This window comes from Peromyscus californicus, unplaced genomic scaffold, assembly GCF_007827085.1.
Source record: "Peromyscus californicus insignis strain IS unplaced genomic scaffold, ASM782708v3 Scaffold_6__1_contigs__length_162567912, whole genome shotgun sequence".
NCBI classification, from domain to species: domain Eukaryota; kingdom Metazoa; phylum Chordata; class Mammalia; order Rodentia; family Cricetidae; genus Peromyscus; species Peromyscus californicus.
In genome coordinates, this window is record NW_026294584.1 from 134,657,413 (window position 1) to 134,683,548 (window position 26,136).

The following is a 26,136-nucleotide window of genomic DNA, read 5'->3' on the forward strand; positions in this document are numbered from 1 at the left end:
AACCCTCGCCTTTCACTACCCCCACTCATGTCCAGGCTGTTCATGTAGATCTCATTCCATTTCTCTGTCATTGGGCGATCCCTGTGTCTTTCTTGGGGTCCTGTTTTCCAGGTAGCCTCCCTGGTGATGTGAGTAGCAGACAAGTCATCCTTGTTTCATGTCTAGTATCCTGCTATGAGTGAGTACATACCATGTTTGTCTTTCTGAGTCTGGGTTACCTCACTCAGGATGATTTTTTCTAGATCCATCCATTTGTGACCACATGAGAATAGGAAGAAGCAAAGTGCTAGAGAGGCCCACAGAAATCCACAAAGATACCCACACAACAGACTGCTGGCAGTGGTCGAGAGACAGCCCGAACTGACCTACTCTGGTGATGGGATGGCCAAACACCCTAATTGTCATGTTAGAAACCCCATCCAACTACTGAGGGATCTGTATGCAGAGATCCATGACTAGGCCCCGGGTGGATCTCTGGGAGTCCAATTAGCGAGAATGAGGAGGGTTTATATGAGCGAGAATTGTTGAGACCAAGGTTGGATAAAGCACAGGGACAAATAGCCAAATGAATGGAAACACATGAACTATGAACCAATGGCTGAGGGGGTCCCCACTGGATCAGGCCCTCCGAATGGATGAGACAGTTGATTGGCTTGATCTGTTTGGGAAGCATCCAGGCAGTGGGACCAGATCTTGTGTTCATTGCATGAGTTGGCTGTTTGAAACCTGGGGCCTATGCAGGATTGTTTGGCTCGGCCTGGGAGGAGGGGACTAGACCTACCTGGACTGAGTCTACCAGGTTGACCTCAGTCTGTGGGGAAGGCTTTGCCCTGGAGGAGATGGGAATGGGGGAGGGGGAGGTTGGGGGGAAGGTGAGGAGGACGGGAGGGGGGAGAACAAGGGAATCCGTGGCTGATATGTAGAACTGAATTGTATTGCAAAATAAATTAAAATAAATTAAAAAAAAAAAAAAGAATCACCTTTGAGTCTCTTGCATTATCACCGTAATGTCCCTCCTAATTTTGACAAGCGAATTGCTATAATCATTTGCTTTCCAGCATTCTAAGTTATGCATTCTAAAAATCCACAGCCCAAAAGAGCATCAGTTCAGCAGCAGAGTTCTAGGGCAAGATACCAACTTCTTATACTTGAGGATCATTCACTCATTATACAGAGCAATGATAAAACCTAGGATCTCTTTGCACTCTCTTGAATAGCTAGGAGAAATAGCCCTTAATCAGTAAACATTTTCTCTTGTCAGTGATGTTCAAGTAATAGTTTCTCACTGTATCCCCACTTAATGTCATCTTTTAGGGAATGTAACAAAACATTTACACTGACTTGGAAGAAGAAGTAAATAGTAGAGTAGTAAAAGGCACTGAAGAACCTAATTCAGAGGTAGATAATATTGAAAACACCATTTCATCAAAGTTGTAAAAACATGCTTTAATTTTCTGCCACAGGGATTCCTACTCAGTTTCCCTTCTCTTACCTTTCCAATTCAGCTATCTTCTTATCTTTGTCATTCTTCTCATTTTCCACTTCTTTCAAGATTTCCAAGAGGCGGTCAACTTCTGTCTGGGCCTTGCTGGATTCATCTTTGTACCTGGCAATCTCTCTCTCCAATTGCTGTATTCGGTCACTCATCTCTGGACTGGCTCTGGCTTCCAATGTTGCTTCATGTGCCTACCAAAAAAAAAAATTCAAAGTCTCATTTTCAAAATCTAGCCAATACAGGGCCAATGAGCAAACCACACCCAAAGAACTATTTATATTTCAATGTAAATAGAGTGTTATCAACTATTTAAATGGATAATCTTCAATTTCTAATAGTCTTTCTCTGCTTAAGGATTACATAGGGAAAAGATTAGTAATAAATGGAAAAGAATTATTTTAGTTGACAAATGGATTTCTTTTAAAAATTATTTTATCTTTGAATACTTATTATGAGGCCAAAACTCATAACCCAATTGATGCCTCAGAATTGAGTGAGATTAATGAAGATGGCAGTGGAAGGCTATAAATTCTGATCTTTCCCCTCTTCCATCAATGCTGAGACTAGACTTAGTTCCTAATTGAATTTCCTTCTATATGTGGCTTTACCAAATGTATGAATCACATGGCCTATGGCATTTAGAATCATACAGATACAACTGGATGCTGTGCATATGGAGCTGGATTAAGAAAATTAAAATAAATTAAAAAAAAAATCACCTTTGAGTCTCTTGCATTATCACCGTAATGTCCCTCCTAATTTTGACAGTGGTTTTTGTGGTTGTTTTTATCTTAGATCACCTGACCAGCACATTTAAATTTTGTATGGCATAAAAAAAATCTCAATAGATGCAGAACAATCTTCTGATCCAACATTCCTTCATGCTAAAAACTCTTTCTTGATAGACTAGGCATGGGAAATACCTATTTCAACGTAGTAAGAGCTATATATGACAAATGTAAATAACATGACCCTACGTGGAAAAAAATTCACAGCATTCTCACTAAAATCAGGAATAAGACACTCTGTATTACAATTCAACATAGTACTTTGTCCTAGACACAGTAATAAGACAAAAGAAAGAAGTAAAACAAATACAAAGAAACCAAACTGGAACTGAGCTGGAAGTGTCCTCTCTGGTAGCCAGCTTTCATAGTACAGAGAGTGCAGTACAGGCTACTGAGGGATAAAAGGAATCAATGATCTTATCCAGTTGAGAACCCTATGAATTACAATACCCACTTGCCAGGCAGTGTGTAACCCTGGTGCAATAGTGGCACTATTGTTATGGGGGAAACCAAGCACTCTCTGATTAGTTTTGAGGCCCACTCCATGACAAGTATTTCATGCCTGATGTTATAAACACAGGTAAAGAACCCAGAGCTAAGAAGGTCTTAGACCCAAGGAGTAACTTAACACTGTTGTTTAGCTAAGTTAACATTGTGCCAAGCTGCCTTCTAAATACCTCTAATTACACCCATATAGAAATACTACTCTCTGTCTTTTGCTCTTTGTTGTTTGTTTGTTTTTAGAGACATGGTTGCTATGTGTAACAGTTCTGGCTATTCTAAAACTTTGTAGACCAGGATGACTTTGAACTCTCTGTCTTAATCAGAGAAACTTCTCTTTGGAATGAAAGGTGGCAAAATGCAAAAGACTCATGGTTGCTCAAGATACTAGGAAAAAAGTGATGGCTGAGTGCTCAGTCCTCAACAAAACACTCATACTACCCCCTCTCATGCTTAGGGAACATTACAGAAGAGAATGTGTGAAGAATGTAAGGGCTGAGACATTATGAAAAAAACTATAAAATGCTATATTGTGGGCATGATATAGTCAATGCAATCATGATCTCACGTAGCAGTGGCTGTCAGCAGTGGGCTTCCATTAGATTGGCTTGCTATCAAGTCAATCATGGATTGTGGAGGGGCCTACATGGCCCTGCCCTGTCCTGCTGAACTATGATCTACAAATGGATTTCAGTGAGTGGCAAACATTATGGTAGGCACTGATGAGCTCAACAAGTTCCAATGAATACCAAACCATTGTGACACAGCCCACTGTGCTGGTTTGTTTTTTCTCAACTTGACGTAAGTTAGAATCATCGTGGAAGAAGGAATCTCAATTGACAAATTGCCTCCTTAAGACTGCCTGTAGTCTGCGGGGTATTTTCTTAACTAACTACTGATGTGGCAGGACTCAGCCATGTGGGCAATGTCACCCCTGGGCAGATGGTCCTTGGTTGTATAGTCAGCCAGGAGGTGAAACACCCTTCCATGGCCTCTTGCTCTGTTGCTGCCTTAGCTCGTACCCTCATTTCCCTTCATGATGGACTGTAAGCTATAGGAAATAAACCCTTTCCTCCTCATGTTGCTTGTGGTCAAGGTGTTTATTACATAAATGGAAAGGAAACTGAGACATGGGCTTCAAACTCAGTGTGTTAAAAAAAAAAAAGTGCATGTGAGAAAGGGACTCAGGTAGATAAAAGGGATGGAAAGGAGAGACAAGGTGGGTGATAATAATCAATATGTATGATATATATTAAGAAATTGTCAAAATAACCAGAAAGAAAATATACAGACAAGCCGGGCGGTGGTGGCGCACACCTTTAATCCCAGCACTCGGGAGGCAGAGGCAGGCAGATCTCTGTGAGTTCAAGGCCAGCCTGGTCTACAGAGCGAGATCCAGGAAAGGCGCAAAGCTACACAGAGAAAACCCTGTCTCAAAACACCAAAATATATATATGTGTGTGTGTGTGTGTGTGTGTGTACACACACACACACACACACACACACACACACACACACACACACACAGACTAAGCACAGACTTCAAAGAAGATTCTAATGAAAGGCCAATATGTTAATACACTAGCAAAATTCTAGACTAAACTGGGGTGATTAGAAGCTACAGCATGGTTGAAGCAAAAGGAAAGAGAAGCAGTCCTGAATAAGCAAAAAGCAGTCTACAGGAACCTTTTAGAAGCTGTCTCTCAGAGATGAAAGTCTTCCTCCTCTCAAATGCGCATGTGCTGAAGGCTTGATTTGTGCATTGTTCAGAACTGGGGGAACTGAGAAGTGAGTGGGTAAATCAGAAGGGCTCTGACCTAATCTGAGGGTTAATCATAGAACCATAACGTGATTGCATTGCTGAGAGGTTGATACTCAAGATCTCAGTAGAGGAAGTAGGTCACTAGGCACACGACCTTAAAGGAACACTTTGTCCTCACTCCTATCTGCTTTTCTGGTGATCATGATGCTCCGTTGCACTAAAGACTGAAAGCAATGAGATCATCCAACCATGATCTGTAACCTCTCAAACTGTAAATCCAAATAAATCTTTCCTACTTTAATGTTGTATATCTTAGGTGTTTGGTCACAGCTACAAGACCAAACATACCTCTAAACAGTAAAAAAAAAAAAAAAAAAAAAAAGGAAGGAAGGAAGGAAGAAAAACAAAGGAGGGAGGGAGGGAAGGAGGAGGGAGGGAAGGAGGAGGGAGGGAGGATAGATGGACAGACTCAGTGCTATCTACAGTGTTCTTATGTAAAGAGAAGTAAGAACGGGAACTTTCTCTTCAACCTTCTTCAGCTGGGACTCCATTTTCAGGCACTCTTCCTTCTTCTGCTCAAGAGCAATTTCTAGCGTCTTGAGTCGTGAGTCCTTTTTCAGTCCTGAGGAAGCCAGGGAAGAAGCATGCTCTTTGAGATCCAAGAGGGAAGCCTAAAAGAAACAAGACATGTTTAGATAAATACTGTGAAATAAAATGTAGATTTCATTGTTTAAATGTTTATTCATAGTGTCTGGAAGTTTCCATTTCAAGAACATCCATGAACTATAAAACGGTATTAGCTTTAGTTTCCAGACATTAATCAAAATAATGCTGATCCTCAGGACTTAATGAACAGTGACATAGAGAATCCTAAAAAATGCTTGGGATGCAGCTCAGGTAAAAAGCTTGCCTGACATTAATCAAGTCCTAGGTTCAACTTCCAGGACCACATAGACCAGGCACAGAACACACTTGTAATTCCAGCACTTGGAGTTGAAGGCAGGAGGAGAGGAAGTTGAAGGCCAGTCTGAGATAGAGGAGGCCCTGACTCAAAACAGAACAAGAGTTCTAACCTAATATACTTACTCTCACAAAATAAAAGGAGACTGAGCTTTGAGAACACAAGTAGCCAAACTTATTAACTACACTAACTTGAATGTTAGCAGGAAATTCTTATAGAAACTTACTTCTGTAAATTCTCCTAAAGTCATTAGACAAACCTACAGGATTACTCATCACACAGCAGTCAACATTTTAGCTATTTAAGTTATACTAACAGGATTATTCAAAACTAAGATCAAAATTCATGAAGTCACCTAAGTTATAGGTAATTATGTTTCTAACAGTGGCTGTAATTAGATTTCTTCCTTTGTGTGTCACTTTTCTAACTACTAGCAGTGTTTCTCCATATATAACTAGGCTGCAGGTACTCTAGGATCTGCAAAGTATCGGTATCATGTAAGAAACCAAGTCCTAGACCAGAGAACAAAATAGTAAAGGACTAGGGAGTGATAAGCAATCTACTGTAGCCCTCCCAGCTTCCTGAGCATCTAGAAAGCTTGTCACAGAACACTGAGAGAACCTTTCTTGCTCATCTGCATTGTACAGACAGCAGCAGATGCATACACAGTAATGACTAAGTAAACCGAGTACGTCTGGTAACCATGACCTCCTTCTCCGAGAGGTCTCCTTGCAACAGTAATGACTAAAAAAACCGAGTACGTCTGGTAACCCTGACCTCCTTCTCCGAGAGGTCCCCTTGCAACAGGCTGACTTTCTCTTTCAAGTCTTTAAGATCTTTTTTGTAGGTATCAATCTCCTCCTGCTTCTCTCGCTCATCTCTGTCCCGTTGCTCCTTCAAGCGTTCAATTGTCCGTTCCTAAAAAGAAAGCACACCAAGTCATGAGGAAACTCCCATGTGTACTTACATTATGTAACATACTCTGCTACCTCTGGCCAAATTCAACAATTCTATCATCTATTAAAAAGACAATGGTAAGCTCTTCAAGAATTCACTTTTCAAAGAACTCATTTTTCCTACTGTAACCAATAAATGTCCAACTTTGTTTATTTTTAAATACCAAGAGTGGTTTCCTAACTTTTCAAATATTATTAGATATCACTAAAGCCTTTTCTTGAAATATTGCCATTTAAATTCAATTTCCAAGTAGCAAAAAACTTATGTGTACGCCCTTAGGACAATAAGTAACATAATTCTTCACTATAATGATACTGACACACACTACCTACAAAGCAACAGAAATTACTCACAACTCATATATCAAAAGGGGGGAGGGAAGCTATGATACAATTATCAAACATAAAAGAAGGCAAAGATGAGGTAGAAAAATTAAAAATTCTGCTACCCTAAGGAATGTTGCCTTATGCCTCTAAAACAATCCAGTTAAATATCTCAAGGAATGTACAGCATGATGGGATAACCCTTTAATCCCAACACTTGGAATTAGAGATAAGAGGATCAAGAGTTTTAACACCTGGAGTGCTAAGGGCTATTCTTAGTTGTCAAGTGGACTATATCTAGAATTAACTAAAACTCAAATGGCTGGGCACACCAGTAAGGGATTTTTTTTTCTTAATTAAATCATTTGAAGTGTAAAGACCCACTTCTAATCCAGATCTTTGAGGTGGGAAAAAAACACCATTAATCCGGACCTTTTGAGGTGGATTAATCTGGGCCACCCCTTTTGCTGGTAGCCTATGTAAAGGACATGGAAGGAAGCTAGCTCTCTCTTTGCCTGCATGCTCTCACTCTCACAAGCAAGTTCATTTCTTCTTCAGGATTTTGGCATATACTGAAGACCAGCTGAGACACCCAGAATAGAGAACTCGCAACTACAGGATTCTTGAATCTTCTATTGGTAGACAGCCATTGTTGGACAAGCTGGACTATAGCCTGTAAGCCTTTCTAACTCCACTGGATGGATGGATGGATGGATGGATGCATGCATGGATGGATGTGGTGATATTGTGTCCCCCCCATATATTGTGTACCCCAATAAAGTTATCTGGGGTCAGAGAAAAGAACAGTCACTAGATAGACATAGAGGCCAGAAAACGGTGGCACACATGCCTTTAATCCTAGCATTCTGGAGGCAGAGATCCATTTAGATCTCTGTGAGTTCAAGGCCACACTGGAAACAGCCAGGTATGGTGACACACATCTTTAATCCCAGCACTTGAGATCTCATGCATTGTTTGGGAAAGACACAGGCCTTTAATCCCAGGAAGTGATGGCAGGAAGCTGAAAGGTATGTAAGGTGTGAGGACCAGGAACTACAGGCTCTTAAGCTTTTAGGCTTTAAGCAGCAGTTCAGCTGAGATCCATTCAGATGAGGATTCAGAGGCTTCTAGTTTGAGGAAACAGGATCAGCTGAGAAGTTGGCAAGGTGAGGTTAGCTGTGGCTTGTTCTGCTTCTCTGATCTTTTAGAATTTACCCCAATAGTTGGCACTGAGTTTTTTATTAATTAGACCATTTAAGATTCTTGTTACAGATAGGTGGATAACAGATTCATCTTATAAGTTCTGTTCCTCTGAAGAACCCTGATACACTGAGCTACACTGTGAACCTAAGGCCAGCCTGACCCACATAAGACCTCCATCACAAAACAAGGCACATCCAAAAACAAAGACAAATAAAAGATCAACAAAAAAACAAAAACACCATAAGGAGATTCTCTAAAATACCTTCTAAGATGGTTTAGAGCACTTCTTCATTCAACCATTCCTTAAAAAGTCAAATGTGCTCATAAAGGTAAAATAAAGTAATACAAGCCAAGTGGCTACAGAGATTGAGTCTGTGATTAAGAGCACTGGCTACTCTTCCAGAGGACTCACATTCAATTCCCAGCCCACATAGCAGCCACAACTGGTTGTAACTACAGTACCAGAAAATTCAATGCCCTTTCTGGCCTCTACGGACACAAGGCACATGTGATGCACAGACATTGATGTCAACAAAACATCTATAGACATAAAAATAAATAAACTTAAATTATTTTAGGGGTAAGCCAAGACTAGAAAGTAGTAAGGATGTAAAATTCATGAATAAAATCCATATGTCATATATGTCATAGGGAAGGAAGGTAACAGAGGAGTTAGTCTGGGATAGCATCCTGATAATCAATGTCCAGTATCCTACACATTTTGTTAAATAATGAATTTTCTTTTGCTTCAGAAAGCAGCAAAATGTGGAACACATGCTGTTTCTTTAGGAAATGTGGCCATGGCCTTTTGGTATGCAACCAATCTTGCCTACTAGTTGGTGCTAACATCCAACAGTAACTAGACTGTCTTTCTGTCTATACTATGCACATCAGCAACAAAGAACCGTTTCCATGAAAGGATTTCTCCTGTGTTTATAGCCAATTTCAGAATAACGAGAAAGCAGAACTCAAAGGTCTGGGAAGGGTCAGGCCAATCACTCACTTTCTCTGCAAGAGCCTCCTCCAAGGTCGTTAGAGCTGTATCTGTGTTGGTGGTATCCGCCTGGAGAGACTTGACTCGCTCTTTCAAGCTGCTCATCTGCTTCTCTTTATCTCTCAGTTGTTCCTGGAGATTTTCAATCTGAATATACATATGCATTTAAGGAAAAAAGTCATTAAAAATGGTAGAAGTAGGTGCAATAACAATTATTTAAAGCATAAACAAATTATGGTGTGGATGTGTTCTCTGTAGAAATAATTTAAAGTTTAATTGTTTCAAAATTATATGCTACATATACCCTTACTACATACCTATATACCCTTACTACAGCCAGAATTTTACACCACCACAGAGAAAAGATAAGTACTCTATAGACATAATACAAATAGGCAAATCCCTAACAAAAGAAGACAAAGTTGTCTTGTCAAACGCCATTCCCAACATGAAGACGGCAGTGCTAAGAGGGACTGCAATGAATCCATATGAAATCAGATGACTTCTAGGATGCCTCTGGGAATGCCAAGAGAGACTGCTGCACAACAAGTGGAAGGACAAAGAATACTGCAACTAGACAGAAAACCAAATCAGCTGGGCAAAGGGAACCTGTTCTTGAATGTTAGTGTTTAGATTTTTTAAATAACTTTTTTCTAAACAGCAAGTTTTTTCAATGAAACTTCTCAGTGTGGTCATTCATTTCGTCACACACTTAGATGCATTCATTTACTCAAAAGAATTATTGATTTCTCCTACCCAAGTACTAACCAGCCTGACCCTGCTTGGGTTAGATCAGACAAGACTGGGCACATTCAGAGAGTCGTACATTACTAGACAATTACCAATTTCCCTGTAACAAGCCAGGCACTGACATACTAAGAAAAAAGAAGAGGCCTACTTTTAGTATATAACATGAGAAGAGAGAAAGAGGGCTCCTGTTATAAAGCTAAAGCTGGGCAATATGTGCACCTTCTGGCCTTCTAAGGAACAGAATGAATTTCAGAGAGAGAGGAATGATTAGAAGTTTTCAATCCTAGAAATGGTCTGTCAACTTCAGATAATTTTCATGGCTGTGGAAATGAAACTGAAATGACTTCTATAAGGACTTGGTAAATAATTCTGAGATTACAGGGACTAAAGATCCCCAAAAACCAAGCACAGTTTGTGCATTTGGAGCATGCCTACAATCTCAGCATGTTGAGATAAAGAGGCAGGAGAAGCAAGAGTTCTGGGTCAAGCTGGGACACAGAATGAGTTCAAGGCCAGTCTTGGCTACATGACACTCTATCCTAAAAAACAAACAAACAAACAAACAAATAAACAAGTGACATGGAAAGTAAGGCAAGGACTATAATTAATGCTGTGGCAAAGTACTTTTATGGTTATGTATGTTTGAGGTTCTAAATGCTTCCTATACTTGGTTTTCCCATTTTCCAAGATTTGGGGGAAGTCTTTGCTATTATTTTTGTTAAAGAGGCTTTCTATGTCTCCAGCCTGTAGCTCTTCTCCCAGTGAGTCTGATACGTGGTCTTTACATTTGCTATTCATGCTTTCTTATTTTTCTTTTATATTTTCTTTCTATTATAATTATTGACTAAAATTTATTATAGTCAAGTTTTAAAAAGTACAGGACTAAGAAAGAATATTACACTCTGAAACAGAGAAGTGACAAGTAATATTTAAAGGCAAATACCTTCGCCAGTGGAAGACTTCATAAAAGGTACTCTACATGCCAGGAGGGTGTGAAATGAGGCATTTCAGTCCTCAAAGAAAATAACTACAAACCAAGATTATTGCACCTGGACAAGGCTTAGGGGAACCCTTAACACTCAGAAGAGAATTTAATAAACACCATCATTAAGAACATTATATCCAACTAGAATAAAAGATAATTTAATGAGAAATAATAAAGAAATATTACCAACACAATAAACTATGAAATTTATATCTAGATATAGATGGAAAATGAGAAAAATATGTTGAAAGCTATACGAAGAAAACTGGAATGAAATACAATAATTTTATATGCCCCAAGTGTTGAAAGGGCGCCAAGAAAAACAAAAAACAAAACAAACAAACAAGAAAAACTCAAACCTACTAGACAAAGAGAGAGTCTTGTGGAATATGATTTTAATAGGCAAAGATGTGTTACATTTGCTTATACTGCAGAATATTACTTTAACTGTGTAAAGGTGTGTTACTTTTGTTTATGTTGCATTTGTTTAATTGTGTAAAGATGTGTTGCATCTGTTTTACCTGGCCTGCCTAAGGCACCTGATTGGTCTAATAATTAATATGCTGAAAGGCCAATAGTTAGGCAGGAGAGGGATAGGTGGGGCTGGCAGGCAGAGAGAATAAGTAGGAGGAGAAATCTAGGCTCAAGAAGAAAGAAAAGAAAGAAAGGAGGAGGAAGAGAAGAGAATGAGAGAGATGCCCAGGGCAAGAAGCCAGGCAGCCATCAGCCCGCCAGACACTGAGACAGCAAGAGAGTAAGAAAAGGTAAGAAGCCCTGAGGCAAAAGGTGCACAGAGAGAAACAGGTTAAGTTACAAGAGCTAGCAAGAAAAGAGCTAAGCCAAAGCCAAGCATTCAAAACAGGTAAGTCTCTGTGTCATGATTTGGGAGCTGGTTGGTTGCCCAAAAGAAAAAGCCTGGTGTGTGTGGGGGAGAGGGGGGGTGGCGGGGGGGTGGGGTGGATATTGAGGCCCCAATAGAACAGTGGGTAACATGAATACTGAAAATAAATTGGTAGAACTAGAAAAAAAAATTAAAAAAAATAAAAAAAATCTCCAAGTAGCCAAGGAAACCTAAGTAAAAAGCACTACCGCGGGCTCCACCACGGGCTCTGTAACAAAAGGAACAATGCTGGCACAAAAGCTGACAGGAACCAGGCGAACACAAGTGAACTCATCAATGTAGTTTCAAGTGAGTCTCAATGAGAGGTGTTAAAAATATGTGTTCAAAGGATGACTGGACTGCTACTCACATCACCAGGGAGGCTACCTGGAAAACAGGACCCCAAGAAAGACACGGGGATTGCCCAATGACAGAGAAATGGAATGAGATCTACATGAACAGCCTGGACATGAGTGGGGGTAGTGAAGGGCGAGGGTCGAGGGAAAGAGAGCTTGGGGGAGCGGGAGATCCCAGCTGGATCAACAACAGAGAGGGAGAACAAGGAATAGGAGACCATGGTAAATGAAGACCACATGAGAATAGGAAGAAGCAAAGTGCTAGAGAGGCCCACAGAAATCCACAAAGATACCCTCACAACAGACTGCTGGCAATGGTCGGGAGACAGCCCGAACTGACCTACTCTGGTGATGGGATGGCCAAACACCCTAATTGTCGTGCTAGAAACCTCATCCAACTACTGAGGGGTCTGGATGCAGAGATCCATGACTAGGCCCTGGGTGGATCTCTGGGAGTCCAATTAGCGAGAATGAAGAGGGTTTATATGAATGAGAATTGTTGAGACCAAGGTTGGATAAAGCACAGGGACAAATAGCCAAACGAACGGAAACACATGAACTATGAACCAATGGCTGAGGGGTCACCAACTGGATCAGGCCCTCTGAGTGGGTGAGACAGTTGATTGGCCTGATCTGTTTGGGAGGCATCCAGGCAGTGGGACCGGGTCCTGTGCTCATTGCATGAGTTGGCTGTTTGAAACCTGGGGCCTATGCAGGATCGCTTGGCTCGGCCTGGGAGGAGGGGACTGGACCTACCTGGACTGAGTCTACAAGGTTGATCTCAGTCTGCGGGGAAGGCTTTGCCCTGGAGGAGATGGGAATGGGGGGCGGGCTGGGGGGAAGGTGAGGGGGGTGGGAGGGGGGAGAACAAGGGAATCCGTGGCTGATATGTAGAACTGAATTGTATTGCAAAATAAAAAAAAAAAATATGTGTTCAATAAAGGGCAGTTGATGGGAAAACTGGATATCCAAATATACAAGACTGAAACTAGACCCTTATCTTACTCTAAAAACAAAAAAGACAAGAGACTTTAAGACTAAAACTTTAATTTGAAACCACTAGAGTAAGGCCTAGGGGAAAACTTCAGAATACTGACACAGGCGGATTACCTACATAAGACTCCAACTACACACAGAACTAAAAAAGTTTAAGAAAGTCTGAGGAGACATCAAACAAATGGAAATAGCCACTGACTGTGAAAAATGCTCATTTAGCTTCCAGGCGAACGAAAACTTACTGCAGTTAAATCTGATATTTTCGTAAAATTTGGGCAAAGCAAGAGCCCTCATACATTGTTAGGAATGTAAGTTGATAATGCCAGTGTGCAATATAATATGGAGGTCCCTCCAAACATTAAAGATAGAGCTACCAAGCCGGGTGGTGGTGGCGCACGCCTTTAATCCCAGCACTGGGGAGGCAGAGCCAGGCCAACCTCTACAGAGCAAGATCCAGGACAGGCACCAAAACTACACAGAGAAACCCTGTCTCAAAAAACCAGGGGAGGAAAAAAAAAGAATTGCCATGATCATGGTGTCCCTTCACAGCAAAAGGAACCCTAACTAAGACAGCATACTAGAGATAAGTACAAGTTTGCTGTAAAATTCACAACAGCCAAGTGTGGAATCAGCCTAAGTGCCAAACAATAGGTGAATGAAAATGGTATATAAACAACAATATTACTAGTCATGAAGAACAAGATCCTGTGACTTTCAGGAAAATGGATAGAAGAGGAAGGCAAATTAAATATTTAAAGTCCTATGTGTTTTTTGTTTTCATATATGGAAAAAAAAGACCTGAAACTAGAAAATGTGCTATTAGGGACTAAGAAGGAGACCAAGGGAAACCAGGAAGAGGGTAAAAAGGTAGGTAGACATGATCAGTACACTGGAAGTTTTATTAGTAGGGTATTATTAGAATCTTTTCTGGGACTTTAGAGATATAAAGATCCTATTTCATAAAATTTTACTCATGCAGAAATTCAATGCATGCTTAATTAGGTACTACTGGGTTTTGTCTATAACAGGTACATATACATACAAAAAATTGTATATTTTTTCTTGTATTTTTATGAGACAGGATTTCTGTGCTGTGGAGTAATCCTACTATACACTGTGAAAATGTGTTTCTCTCATTGTTAAGCTGATTGGCCAACAGCGAGGCAGGATTTTCGGGGCAGAGGGAATGCTGAGAAGGGCAGGGTCTGAGGAGTCTCAAGATATGCAGGGAGGAGTTGAACTTGCCGTACTGAAATAAGGTACCAAGCCACATGGCAGAGCATAGATAAGAAATATGAGTTAATTTAAAATGTGAGCATTAGCTAGTAACAAGCCTGAGCGATTGCCAAGCATTTATAATTAATAGTAAGTCTCTGAATGGTTATTTGGAAGCGGCTGCCAAGACACAGAGAAACTGCGCCTACATTTCTCTGTGTAGCCCTGACTGTCCTGGAACTCGCTCTGTAGACCAGGCTGGCCTCAAACTCATAGAGATCTGCTTGTCTCTGCCCGCTGAGTGCTGGGGAAAAAAGGTGTGCACTACCACCGACCAAGATGCTAATTTTTATTGACAGACATGCAGACTAAGGAACTGACAAGGACAATAGTCTACCACTTCTGCATGATTTTACTTTCTACTCTACTTCTAGTTACCAGGGGTTAATCATAATCTGAAAATATTAGACGAAACATTCTAGGGAAAAAGCAATTCAGCCAGGTATGGTGGTACTAAACCATAGTCTTGGATTTCAGGAAGCTGAGACAGGAGGATCATGAGGTCAAAGCCAGCTTGGGTTGTATTTCAAGAAACTGTCTAAAAACTCAAACACTGTGGAAAGATGGGACCTAGTATGTTTTATAAACTTTCAATTGCACACTGTTCCAAGAAGTATGATTAACCCTCATTCCTCTATCTAGCATATCCACACTATAGACAGTATACAGACAAATTGCTATGTAAGGTGGCCCATTTTATAATCCCAAGGACTTTTTGTTTTACATTTAATTTATTTATTATGTGGTTGTGTGGGTACACTTATGCCTTGGTGTATTTATGGAAAACAGAGGACAACTTGCTAGAGTCAGTTCTCTCCTCCCACCGTGTGGGTTCCAGAGATCCAACTCAGGTTGTCGGGTTCAGTGGCAAGCCTCACTGGTCCTCTATGGGCTCTTTATGTATAATCTACCTGTTATAAACAAAAAGCACTAAGTACCTATTTAAGCATGCATTGAATTTCTGCATGAATAAAAGTTTGTAATAATCAAACGAACTGGAGTTTATTCTAAAGAGAAAATCTAACACAGGTGAACTGAAATATAAATATTTTAAATAGTTACTCTAAGATTAATTTCTTGAAACCTCTCTCATCATCACATTACTGAGCTGAAAATAAAATAGCATATAATATAAGGCTGTCTTCTCCATACCTGATTTTTACTTTATTTTTATAGAAAAATTGATATCAGAGAAAAAATACTAAATTCAACAGTACATGAGGAATACCAAATCTACATACCAATTATACACTGCCACAGATTTACCAACATCTTTTATTCTGGTTTTTTATCAGCATTGCACAGTTGTCAGGAGTCATCACGTTTCACTGAGTGGCTTATGAGTAGACATAAATCCACGTAAGTCCAGTCAAGAGGAACTGAGTACTCTGCCTTAATCCCTGCCAGGAGAGGCTTCCTCTACCAAAGAAATCCCCAAGCACTTCCTGAAGTCACCTGGACCACTTGAGCAACAGCTTTGACAATACCTCCACAAGCTTTTTTAAGCAGAATTAAATTTATGATGATGAAGCCCATCAATCAGAAAGGCCCTCCCCTTCATTTTCTGCAAATACTTTCCAGTATCGATGGCAGACGTAGTCTAGATGATCATAAACTTATGAAAACAGAAACACACTAATGCACAGTGAATTTTTCTTTCTTCAAGTAAAAGAGCCCTAATTTCTGTCATCCTACAGTTTGATAAAGTGTACTAACAAGACACAACTAGAACCACAAAGAGCAGCTTTTATACTGTCTATTTATTTGGGCCTCTGGCCTTTATTTAACTAACCATATTTCTATTTATTAGAAAATATAAGAACACAGGGCATAGTGGTGCAAGCCTTTAGTACCAGCACCAGGAAGGCAGAGGCAAGTGGATTTCTGAGTTCAAGGTCAGCCTGGTCTACAGAGTCAGTTCCAGGACAGCCAAGGCTGTCTGTCTAGGGGGAGTTGGGGAACAAATGTAAGAATGAAGAATATTTACTGAATGATTTCTCCTAAATGACCGACAGGCAGCAGTATTGCTGTCAGTATACACTTGACAAATGGATAATTCAAGTCCTGTGTAAGACAAAATGGGACAAATAAAATTTTACCACACTCCTGAGAATAGTTCATAATTACAAATTTGTAAGTTTCTGAAATTTTCCATTCATATTTTCAGATCATAGTTAGCTTCAGGTAACTTCAACTACAAGAGAAATGATGAGGGAAGGTACTACTGTATGTAAGAAGTATATGTATGACCCTTACAAAAATACAACCCAAATAGATTTTAATTGCAAGAAAGGGAATTTCCTAATGGACTTGTTCATGGTACAGAACACTACCTTCTAAGACCTTTTCATAATGAACTGGATAAAAAGCAGCAAAAGTTGCTGAGACCAAAATCACTGCCTGTCAAGATCTATTAGGAAGCAATTATGGAAATAGTTGAAATTCTTTTTACATCGTGATGGCATATGTTAAAAATTCTGCACAGCTGGGGAGAGACTCAGTAATTAAGAGTACTGGTTGCTCTTCTACAAGACCCAGGTTTGATTCCCAACACCCACATTGTGACTCACAACTGTCTATAACTACAGTTCCAGGAAATACGATGCCCTCTTCCGGCATCTGCAGTCACCAGGTATGCATGTAGTAAGCAGACATTTATACATACAAAATAATAGAAATAATTTTTGAAAACTTTGCACAGCTTAATGTACTGAAATTGCTAAAAGACCAAGCCTAAGAGAACAGCAACAGTGTGACTGCAATTATGACCTCACTGCCTATCACGTGTGTGAACCAATGCTTTCAGCTTTCTAGTTATAATAGCTACAACAGATAAACCATCTCAGATCTAATAAAAAAAAAAGTATGTTTTTTAATAATTAAATCAGCACACTAGGCTTAGTTTCCAACAGGAAAACTTTATCTATTATTTGTAACACTAACCAAGTCGGTGAAAGTCAAAAACAAAGCAAAAGGAGACTGGCCAAAGCAAGTGCGTGCACTAGGGGATAGGCAACCATTACAGCTTGTATTCTCAAGAACTAAGATGCAGAGATGTAGATTTAGTTCAGTCTTTGCCCTGGAGGAGATGGGAATGGGGGGTGGGTTGGGGGGAAAGTGGGGGAGGGCCGGGAGAGGGGAAGACAAAGGAATCCGTGGCTGATATGTAAAATTAAATTAAATTATGAAGTAAAAAAAGATGCAGAGATGTGCTTATTATGTACTGTTGTATAAAGAAAGTTTATTAAAATATGTCCAATATTTTTCCAATTTAAAAGCGAAGCTTAGGAGCTGGAGAGGTGGTCAGAGGTTGAGAGCCCTTCCTGCCCTTGCAGAGGACCTGAGATCAGTTGCCATCATTCAGGTCAGGCAGCTCACAACCACAAGTAACTCCAGCTCCAGAGGATCCTACACTGTCTTCTAGACAACAACAGCACCTGCATATACACACTCACATTTCAACATACAGACAATACATACCATTTTTTAAAAAATATCAAATCTATAAAAGAAAAGCTTATTTTTATGCATTTTTCTTTTTTTGTTGGGGGGGGGTTGGTTTTGTTCTTTGAGATAAGGTTTCTCTGTATAGTTTTGGTGCTTGTCCTGTATCTTGCTCTGTAGACCAGGCTGGCCTCAAACTCACAGAGATCTGCCGGGCTCTGCCTCCCAAGTGCTGGGATTAAAGGCGTGTGCCACTACCACCTGGCACATTTTTCTCTTTTTAGCTTTGCCACATTTTTCAAATATCCAGGATAGATATTCATAGTTTCATTGATAATGACGAAGGAAAAAAAATTAAGTGCTATGTTATCCAAGACACCTTAGGTAAGAGTCTCTTATCATATGCACTCAATAACACAGAAACTCTCTAGGGGGGCAGGGAGATGGCTCACCAGGTAGAGGTGCTTATGCAAAGGCCCGGCAGCCTAAGTTTCATCTCCAAATGCCTCAAGGTGGCAAGAATGAACTAACTCCCTGAACTGTCCTCCAACCTCCACAGTGGTGCCATGGCACACCATTCATACACGCAAATTATTAATTTCATAGAAACCTCTAAGGATTTCTACAAGGCATCCAAACAACCTTTTATTTAACCTAAGGCTTCCACAGGCTCATTCTTGAGACATAATAAACTTAGCTGTCAATTGGGGAGTTTTCTGTAAAACCAAAGGAAGGCTGGGAGACAACAAATAAAAGAAACCTTTGAGACTTAATTAATAGTAAGTCTGTAGGAAATAATCATAAGATACTTCACTTGTTTAAAATGTAAATTTCAGTTGATTTCACCAAGGCAAAATAGGCAAGCAAGGAAAAAAAGCAGAAGGGATTCCTAGTACATCTGTGCAAACCAACTCAAGACGCTGACATGCATCAAGCAAGAAGCTGTCAAGTTTTAAAACCGATTCTGAAGGTAGCTCAGATTCGAATATTCACCTTTTTTCAAGCTCAATGATTTATTATAGAGAAAAGAAATTTACTATAACACCAAGACTCCTTTCTTCAAGGAGAATTCTAGGAAGCAGGAGTCCTATGACAATCACACTGTGACCCCCGGCCATTTGTAATTGCCTCCTGTACTCTCTGAACACAAGGATATACTAATGCGTACAGATATGTAGAGTACATAAGAACTGGAAGACTATGAGGGGCAATGCAGCCCAGAGGAACCACTGCCATCACTGTGTCAAAGTACCAATTACTTCCCAGGACACCTTCCCAGAGAACTCAAATGTCACAGAACAGGATGACAATGAAAACCACTACCTATTGTCCTTGCTCATGGAACAATGTGTAAATTGATGAGCAGTGTGGATTAAGTATTACACAGAAGAAAATATCTCTGCAGGGCTGCCTAAATTCTTCCCAGTAAGTTAAATTACAGTAGTGCACTGCAGACAAGTTTCTTACATTCTTTACTGAAAATGCTCAAGGCTAAAAGAAAGAACACTGAATTCTACTTCTCTCCTGAATAATTTTAACAGGACAATAAAGATGGCTATATTCACTGAAGTCACATTCATTATGTGAGACTTGCTTATAATTTTCTCACAGGCCACGTAATTTCAGAGTAAAGCTCTAATGGAAATTTTTTGAGTACTTAACACAAAGGGCTGTCAAGATAGCTCAGCGCAAAAGGGTGACTGCCACTGCCCTTCAAAATTGGAGATCAATCCCTGGAAGCCACATGGTGGAAGGGAGAACCAACTCTCAAAAGTGGTTTACAGAAAGGTGAAACAAAGGATGTCCTAAGAGGAGGTAAAAACACTCCATCCTCCAGGGAAGCTGGTTAAAACAGGAAGTGAACAAATCAAAACAGCTTCAGTCAGTCCCTGAAACTGAGCAGATCCCCAGGCCTCTCCCTCCCTAATAGTATAGAACAGTAAAGATTGTTGGGGAAAGACTGAGAAAAGCTGAGCTGCTTACAAGTGGCTGAGACAAAGTAGCCTGGAAGAAACAGATCAGCCCAAGAGCCCAGAAGAAACAAAGAGCAGCATAGCTGCTGGAAGAAGCTCAGACCGACTGACCCAGAAGGAAGAGATGCCGGCAACTGCTGAGCCGCCTACAGGCTGTACAATGTGCTCCAGGTTGCTAGCTTTTGTGGACTGCCACTGTGCTGAAGCAGGCTTGTGCTGATGCAGCTGTGTTTGCGTGTTTCTGTGTTTGCTGTGTTTCTACCCCTGAAAGTAATGCCTCAGCCACATTCTTGCATGTAACCCCAGGAAAACTCACTGATTCACCAAGGTGGACTTTGGTCCTATCCAAACCCTGGTCTGTCATCAGTTCCCTAACTGAGGTGAGTAGACGTTTGTTTAAGTCTTCCCAGGAAGAGTGTCACACAACAATGAAGACATAAACAGATTCTAAATTTCACACAGGGAAATTGAAAACCACAAATAGCTAGGCATCACTAAATTTAAAAAAGTATGGTGGAAATAATAGCTTATTAATATATACCACAAATAACAAAACTTGAAACAAAGCCACTGAATATAGACCAATAAAAGAGACATTCTAACATATAAGTTTTGAAATATGCCACAAAATCCATGTTATTAAAAAACTAACTGATTATACAGACATTCATGCATAGTCAAAAACCAAACATCTGAAAGTTACAGCAAACTAAACATGTTCTGTTTTTAATTGGGAAACAAAACTGCTACAAATCACTAAAAAGTAAATAAACCTATGAACAGACACTTTGCATAAATGAAAATGCAAAGACCTTAAATACATAAAACTACATTCCATTTGTTTATGAGAAAAGAAATACAGCCATAATGACAAACTATCTCCTCATTACCAGGTTGGCAGAAGCAAAAAGGCTGATAAAAACCCACTCTAGATAAGCCTTCAGGGGACACACCTTCACACACTAGTGGTAGGAAACAGCTGATACTTGGGAAGGTCACCGAAATTATAAATGCCTATCATGCCAGGTGGTGGCACACGCCTTTAATCCCAGCACTCGGGAGGCAGAGCCAGGCAGATCTCTGTGAGTTCGAGGCCAGCCTGGTCTACAAAGCAAGATCCAGGACAGGCACCAAAACTACACGGAGAAACCCTGTCTCGAAAAACTAAAAAAGAAATGCCTATCACTTCACCAAGGTATCCTACTTCAAGGAGTTGATCCTAGAAAGGTAATTTATACAAATATAAGCTAAATATAAATAATTTTTATTGTAACATTTTATATAAACCAGAAAATGTAGCCCTGCCACCCAGAATAAACTTTGCTAGCATAACTGTAAAACATTAATACAATAATAACACCTTTGGAACACCTATCCTTGGGTGGAGCTTGGAAACATTAACTTTTAAAAAAGGAAAATAGGAATGGTAAGATTTGTATCAAAACACATGCACACATATACACAAATACATATGCTTTTGCCTGTATATAGACTACACAGGTGTCAAGAATACCTCAAAAATGTAAACAGAATAAGAATATATATTTGCTTCTCTATGTGCAAGCTATCTCTGAAGCATAGAGGAAGTGAGCAGTGTGGGTAGAAAGACATAAAAATCACCAGATTTTTTTTTGTTGTTGTTATTGTTTGAGACAGGGTTTCTCTGTTTAACAGGCTGTCCTGGAACTCACTCTGTAGAGCAAGCTGGCCTTGAACTCACAGAGATCCACCTGCCTCTGCCTCCCGAGTACTGGGATTAAAGGCATGTGCCACCACTGCCCGGCAAAAGTCACCAGATTTTTAAAACAACAAATTAGCATGCACTAACAGAACAGTCAACTGATATTTAGGGTGTTCAAAGCTTTACAATTGAAAAAATAAATGAGAACAAATGAATATAAAGTGAAAACACAGGATATGATCCTCTTCTGAAAAAAGGCTAAATCTTTGCCAAATTCAGCAAAGAAGGTTCTTCCTTGGTGACTATTAATAAGTTATCAATAAACTAGGAAAATGTTAAACACTGCAAATCTATCATTTCAACAGAAATGAACCACAAATGACATGTCTATAGCTATCACCTCAAGGACAGCTTTTATATAAATTAAAAACTAGAAAAAATATTAGTAGTTTTAATTTTATTCCAAAATAAGCCCATTTCCAATAATGATTATGGTCAAAGAGGTGAGCCAGGCTTCTACTACTGCATGTTACTACCTCATGAGGAGTGCTACAATCGAGGGAGAGAGTAAAGCAACTCAGCTTGCAGGTCTGCCCTGTCCTGTACATTATATGCTTAATACAGCAGGAAGCTTTACTCTTCAAAACTGTCACCTAAGCAATGAAATGGATGATCCATGTGCTACTAATAGATTTCTATTCCAATGCAAGACAGTAGAGGTAGGTTAGCTGGCCAAATACTGTGTCAATTTCTAAGACACTTTTGAGAAACAGGATGAGAAATCCTACTGAAAGACAGTAATACTGCTGAGCTCACGAAAAGCTGACTTGTAGAGCAGCTTTAGCAATCTACCTCCTGCAACAATGGTTCCAAGTCCTCTGCAAAATGTAAACAGAAGGAGAGCAGCTCTAATGGTCAGGTGGCAGAGTGCTCAGAATAAGGTTGTCACAAGTGGGCCACTGTGCTCAGAACATCTGTGCTTTACCTTCTTCTGAAGAACATTGACCTTCCGTTCCTTCACGTCCAGCATGTCCTTGAGGTCGTGTATCTCTCCAGCTTGTGTACCCTTCTCCTCAGCCATATCTTGAATTTGTTTGGTTTTTTTATTCAGCATAGTCTCCTTTTCTTCCAAACGCAATCTAAGAGCATCCACCTAAGAACAGAAGATATACAAACAATGAACAGAACAGAAAGGAGAGGAATGGTGTTGTGGAATAATCTTTTTGTATACTGTGAAGATCTGTCACTTGGACTGGTTTAATAAAAAGATGAACGACCAACGGCTAGGCAGGATTTGGGGGGCAGAGAAGGCACTGGGAAGAAGAAGGGCAGAGATGTGGAGAGTCACCAGCCAAAGATGGAGGAATCAGAAAAGCAGCATGGGCGGTAGAGAATAAAAGTAATACAGCCACGAGGCAGAAAGTAAATTAACAGAAATGGGTTAATTTAAGTTATAAGAGCTAGTTAGAAACAAGCCTAAGCTATCAGCCAACCTTTCATAATTACAAATAAGTCTCTATGTCAGTATTTGGGAGCTGGCTGGTGGGACAGGGAAAGACTAGCTACAGAATAGAAATCCTTGGAATAGAGCTGTCCATATTTTAAAGACAATAAAACTGGGATTCAGGGGAGTTAAATTACTTTATTTTAAAAATTACAATAAGTGAAATGATTAGAACTTACACATTCCAAATTTACTGTATTCAAAGATATCAATAAAAAGCACAGAGGCAGTTCACAGGAGTCAGCAGCCTTCCTCCAAAGAGTGTATTAGTCAGAAAGACTGTTGAAAGAACCAATATTTGACTTGGTTTTTAAATGACAAATAGACCCTTACTAGATCTGAAACAGAAAGCAGAAGTAATCGAGGAAGGGAAAGAGAGTATTTTGAAACATAAACATCCAACACAGAATGTTTTAGTAAACTCATTTGAGATGGCTGAGCATAAGGCAAAAAAGAAGGGCATGAGTTAAGCCTAAAATGACATATAGAAAGGCCCCAACTACCAAATACAGTATTTAATTGTATCCTGTTTGCAAACAAAAGTCAATAGAAGACTTGTAAAGAGGAGGAAATGATGGACAGTATTTCTGTTCCAGAAATTATAATACTCTGGTCACTGGGAACACAAAGACAATTGTTACTCCCCTCCTTTTGCAGAAGTTAGAACCTAATGGAGAAGACAGGAACATTGGGGAGCACCTAAGTATTTTACAGAAAACACTAAAACTGAAGCATAGTGTTTTCTAAAATGCAGAATAGGGACTGGAGAGATGGCCCAGTGGGTAATGACCAAGCATGCCAAGCTCAGCTCAATCCCCAGAACACACAAGTCATCCTCTTACCTTCAATGCATACACTAAATACGCAAGTTTAGGAAAAAGAATAACTCAGCTTGAAAGTCTGTGACTGGATGCTAGAGAAGCTTGGACAACTTATGAAGGATGAGCAGATGCTAGCTGGTGAGGAAGATAACAAGAGAACCTTTCAGAGTGGAGGTACCATAAATACCAATGATCAGAGATGTTAACATCCCAAGAAGCTACACAGAGAATAGTTAGGCTACAGGTAGGAGGTCACAGGAAAGGAGGCTAAAGACAGGTCCACAGTAGGGTTAGGTCCAGAAGCTTGAATTTCATTGCCCATAAAAAGGAAAAATGAGAGAGAATAGCCAAAGATAAGCTTTCACCTTTCTGATGAAAAAGACTGGTGAGTTTAGCCTATGGAAGGAAGCAGAACCTTATTTCTTAAAAGTCTCCCTGAAAGTAACTGACATACATGATAATGTTGTAAAAATACCACCCAACGAGCTAGAAATCCCCAACACCTTGGTCTTCAGTTTCTTACAGTTGCAAAAATAAAGTACCACAAACTGGGCAGCTTCAAACAGAACCTATTTTCCCCACACAGGTCTGGGGGCTAAGAAAAGTCTAAGAGTAAGGTATCTGTAGGACTAAGCCTCCCACTGAGGGCTGGAGCTCTGTCTTGGCCTCTCCCCATGTTCTGATGACTCCTGGAAAATCTTGGTCTCGAATACATCTGCAAAGGCCTGTGGTGTTTGAAAGAAAATGGCCCCCATTTGTTTAGATACTTGCTCCCCAGTCGGTGATCTGTTGGGGAAGGATGGAGAGATCTGGCCTTGTTGGAGGAGGTTTGTCACTAGGGTGGGTTTGAGATTTCAAGACTTGCACCATTCCCAGTGTGCTGACTCTCTGGAGATCAAGGGGCCAGTGCTAGGAATAGAGCCCTAGCCATTCGCAGAACTCTGTGATCACAGGACTTCTCAATACTCCTCAAAATTACAAAAGGCCCTAAGGGGCTCTGATAGGTTAGACCTGTCAATATTTACTAAACTCTATTTTGAAACTTAAATAGCTCTAGGACTGAGGTTATAGCTCAATTGGTAGTGTGCTGCCCTGGCTTACAGGAAGTGCTGGGAATTCAGTCCCCAGCATCACATTATTATATAGCAATTTCCTCCAGGTTAAAACATTCCCTCCTAGAGAAAGGCTCTTTGAGACTAGGGAAATTCTAAAAGGAGGATCCTAAGACTCAAGAAGTACATTTATGTCTAGGAAAACTGAAACTTACATAATTCACAAGGCCCCTCCCCAAGATTATAGAAGCACCACCTTACACCTGTCAGAATGGCTATGATCAAAAACACTAATAACAGTCAATGTTGGAGAGGATGTGGAGCAAAGGGAACACTCTTCCACTATTGGTGGGAGTGCAAACTTGTACAACCACTGTGGAAATCAGTATGGCGGTTTATCAGAAAATTGGGAATCGATCTACCTCAAGACCCTGCTATACCACTCTTGGGCATATACCCAAGGAATGCTCAATCATACCACAAAGATACATGCTCAACTATGTTCATAGCAGCATTATTCATAATAACGAGAACCTGGAAACAACCTAGATGCCCCTCAACTGAAGAATGGATTAAGAAAGTGTGGTACATATACACAATGGAATACTACTCAGCAGAGAAAAACAATGACAGCATGAAATTTGCAGGCAAATGGATGGAAATAGAAAATATCATCCTGAGTGAGGTAACCCAGACCCAGAAGGACAAACATGGTATGTACTCACTCATAAGTGGATTCTAGATATAAAGCATAGAACAATCAGACCGCAACCCACAGAACCAGGAAGGCTGTATAGCAGGGGGGACCCTAGGATGACTGTGGCTTATAGTGAGTTTTGGTTTTGCTCAACTACTGGGCAAGCTTCAATGAAACATTTGACAATTGGGATGGGAAATTGTACTGTATCAAGCTGATAATAGAAAAATAAATTTTAAAAAGTGAAAAAAAAAAAAAAAAAAAGAAAAGAATCTAGCTCAGAAAGGCCTTGAACTCCTCTGCTTCCCAAGTGCTGGGAAAACCACATGCCCCATCCTGCCTTGCTCCATCAGAAGGATTCTGTTAACATACTATTAGAAAATATTTTTAATACAAACAATAAAATGGTTTAGAAGTGTAAAAAAAAAAAAAAAGATTATAGAAGCAAGGGGAGCTTCTTAGAAGAAACTAGTCGAGCTACCTAAAGGAGAGTCTGTAACCTGCCAAGCTGATGGTAAGTCATACAGAGGGCTCTAGGGGATCAGGATTTTGTGAGCTGGGGTAGGCTTTTCAATGATACAACTGCCTTGGATCCTTCCTGCTCCTGTAAGTACATCCAATAAACTAAATGTTTCACCAAGTTAGACCTCGGTAGAATTGTTACCTTGGTCTGTTGTCAGTTTCCATCTGGGATGAAGAAACATTTGTGTCCCATCTTCCCAATAGATGTCTCCATAA

The 26,136-nt window shown here is 40.1% G+C and overlaps 1 protein-coding gene across 12 annotated transcripts in view; it reads right to left on the reverse strand.

Annotated features, from left to right (window-relative positions):
* Positions 1-26,136, reverse strand: part of Erc1 (ELKS/RAB6-interacting/CAST family member 1) — a 338,915-nt gene that overhangs the window by 218,612 nt on the left and 94,167 nt on the right. For all 12 annotated transcript variants that reach the window (XM_052719645.1, XM_052719640.1, XM_052719643.1 and 9 more), the window contains 5 exons: positions 22,310-22,477; positions 8,994-9,131; positions 6,285-6,425; positions 5,077-5,217; positions 1,493-1,686 (listed from right to left, as the gene is read on the reverse strand). In XM_052719645.1, the coding sequence (XP_052575605.1) occupies positions 1,493-1,686; positions 5,077-5,217; positions 6,285-6,425; positions 8,994-9,131; positions 22,310-22,477 (782 nt within the window). The remainder of the gene's footprint in view (positions 1-1,492; positions 1,687-5,076; positions 5,218-6,284; positions 6,426-8,993; positions 9,132-22,309; positions 22,478-26,136) is intronic.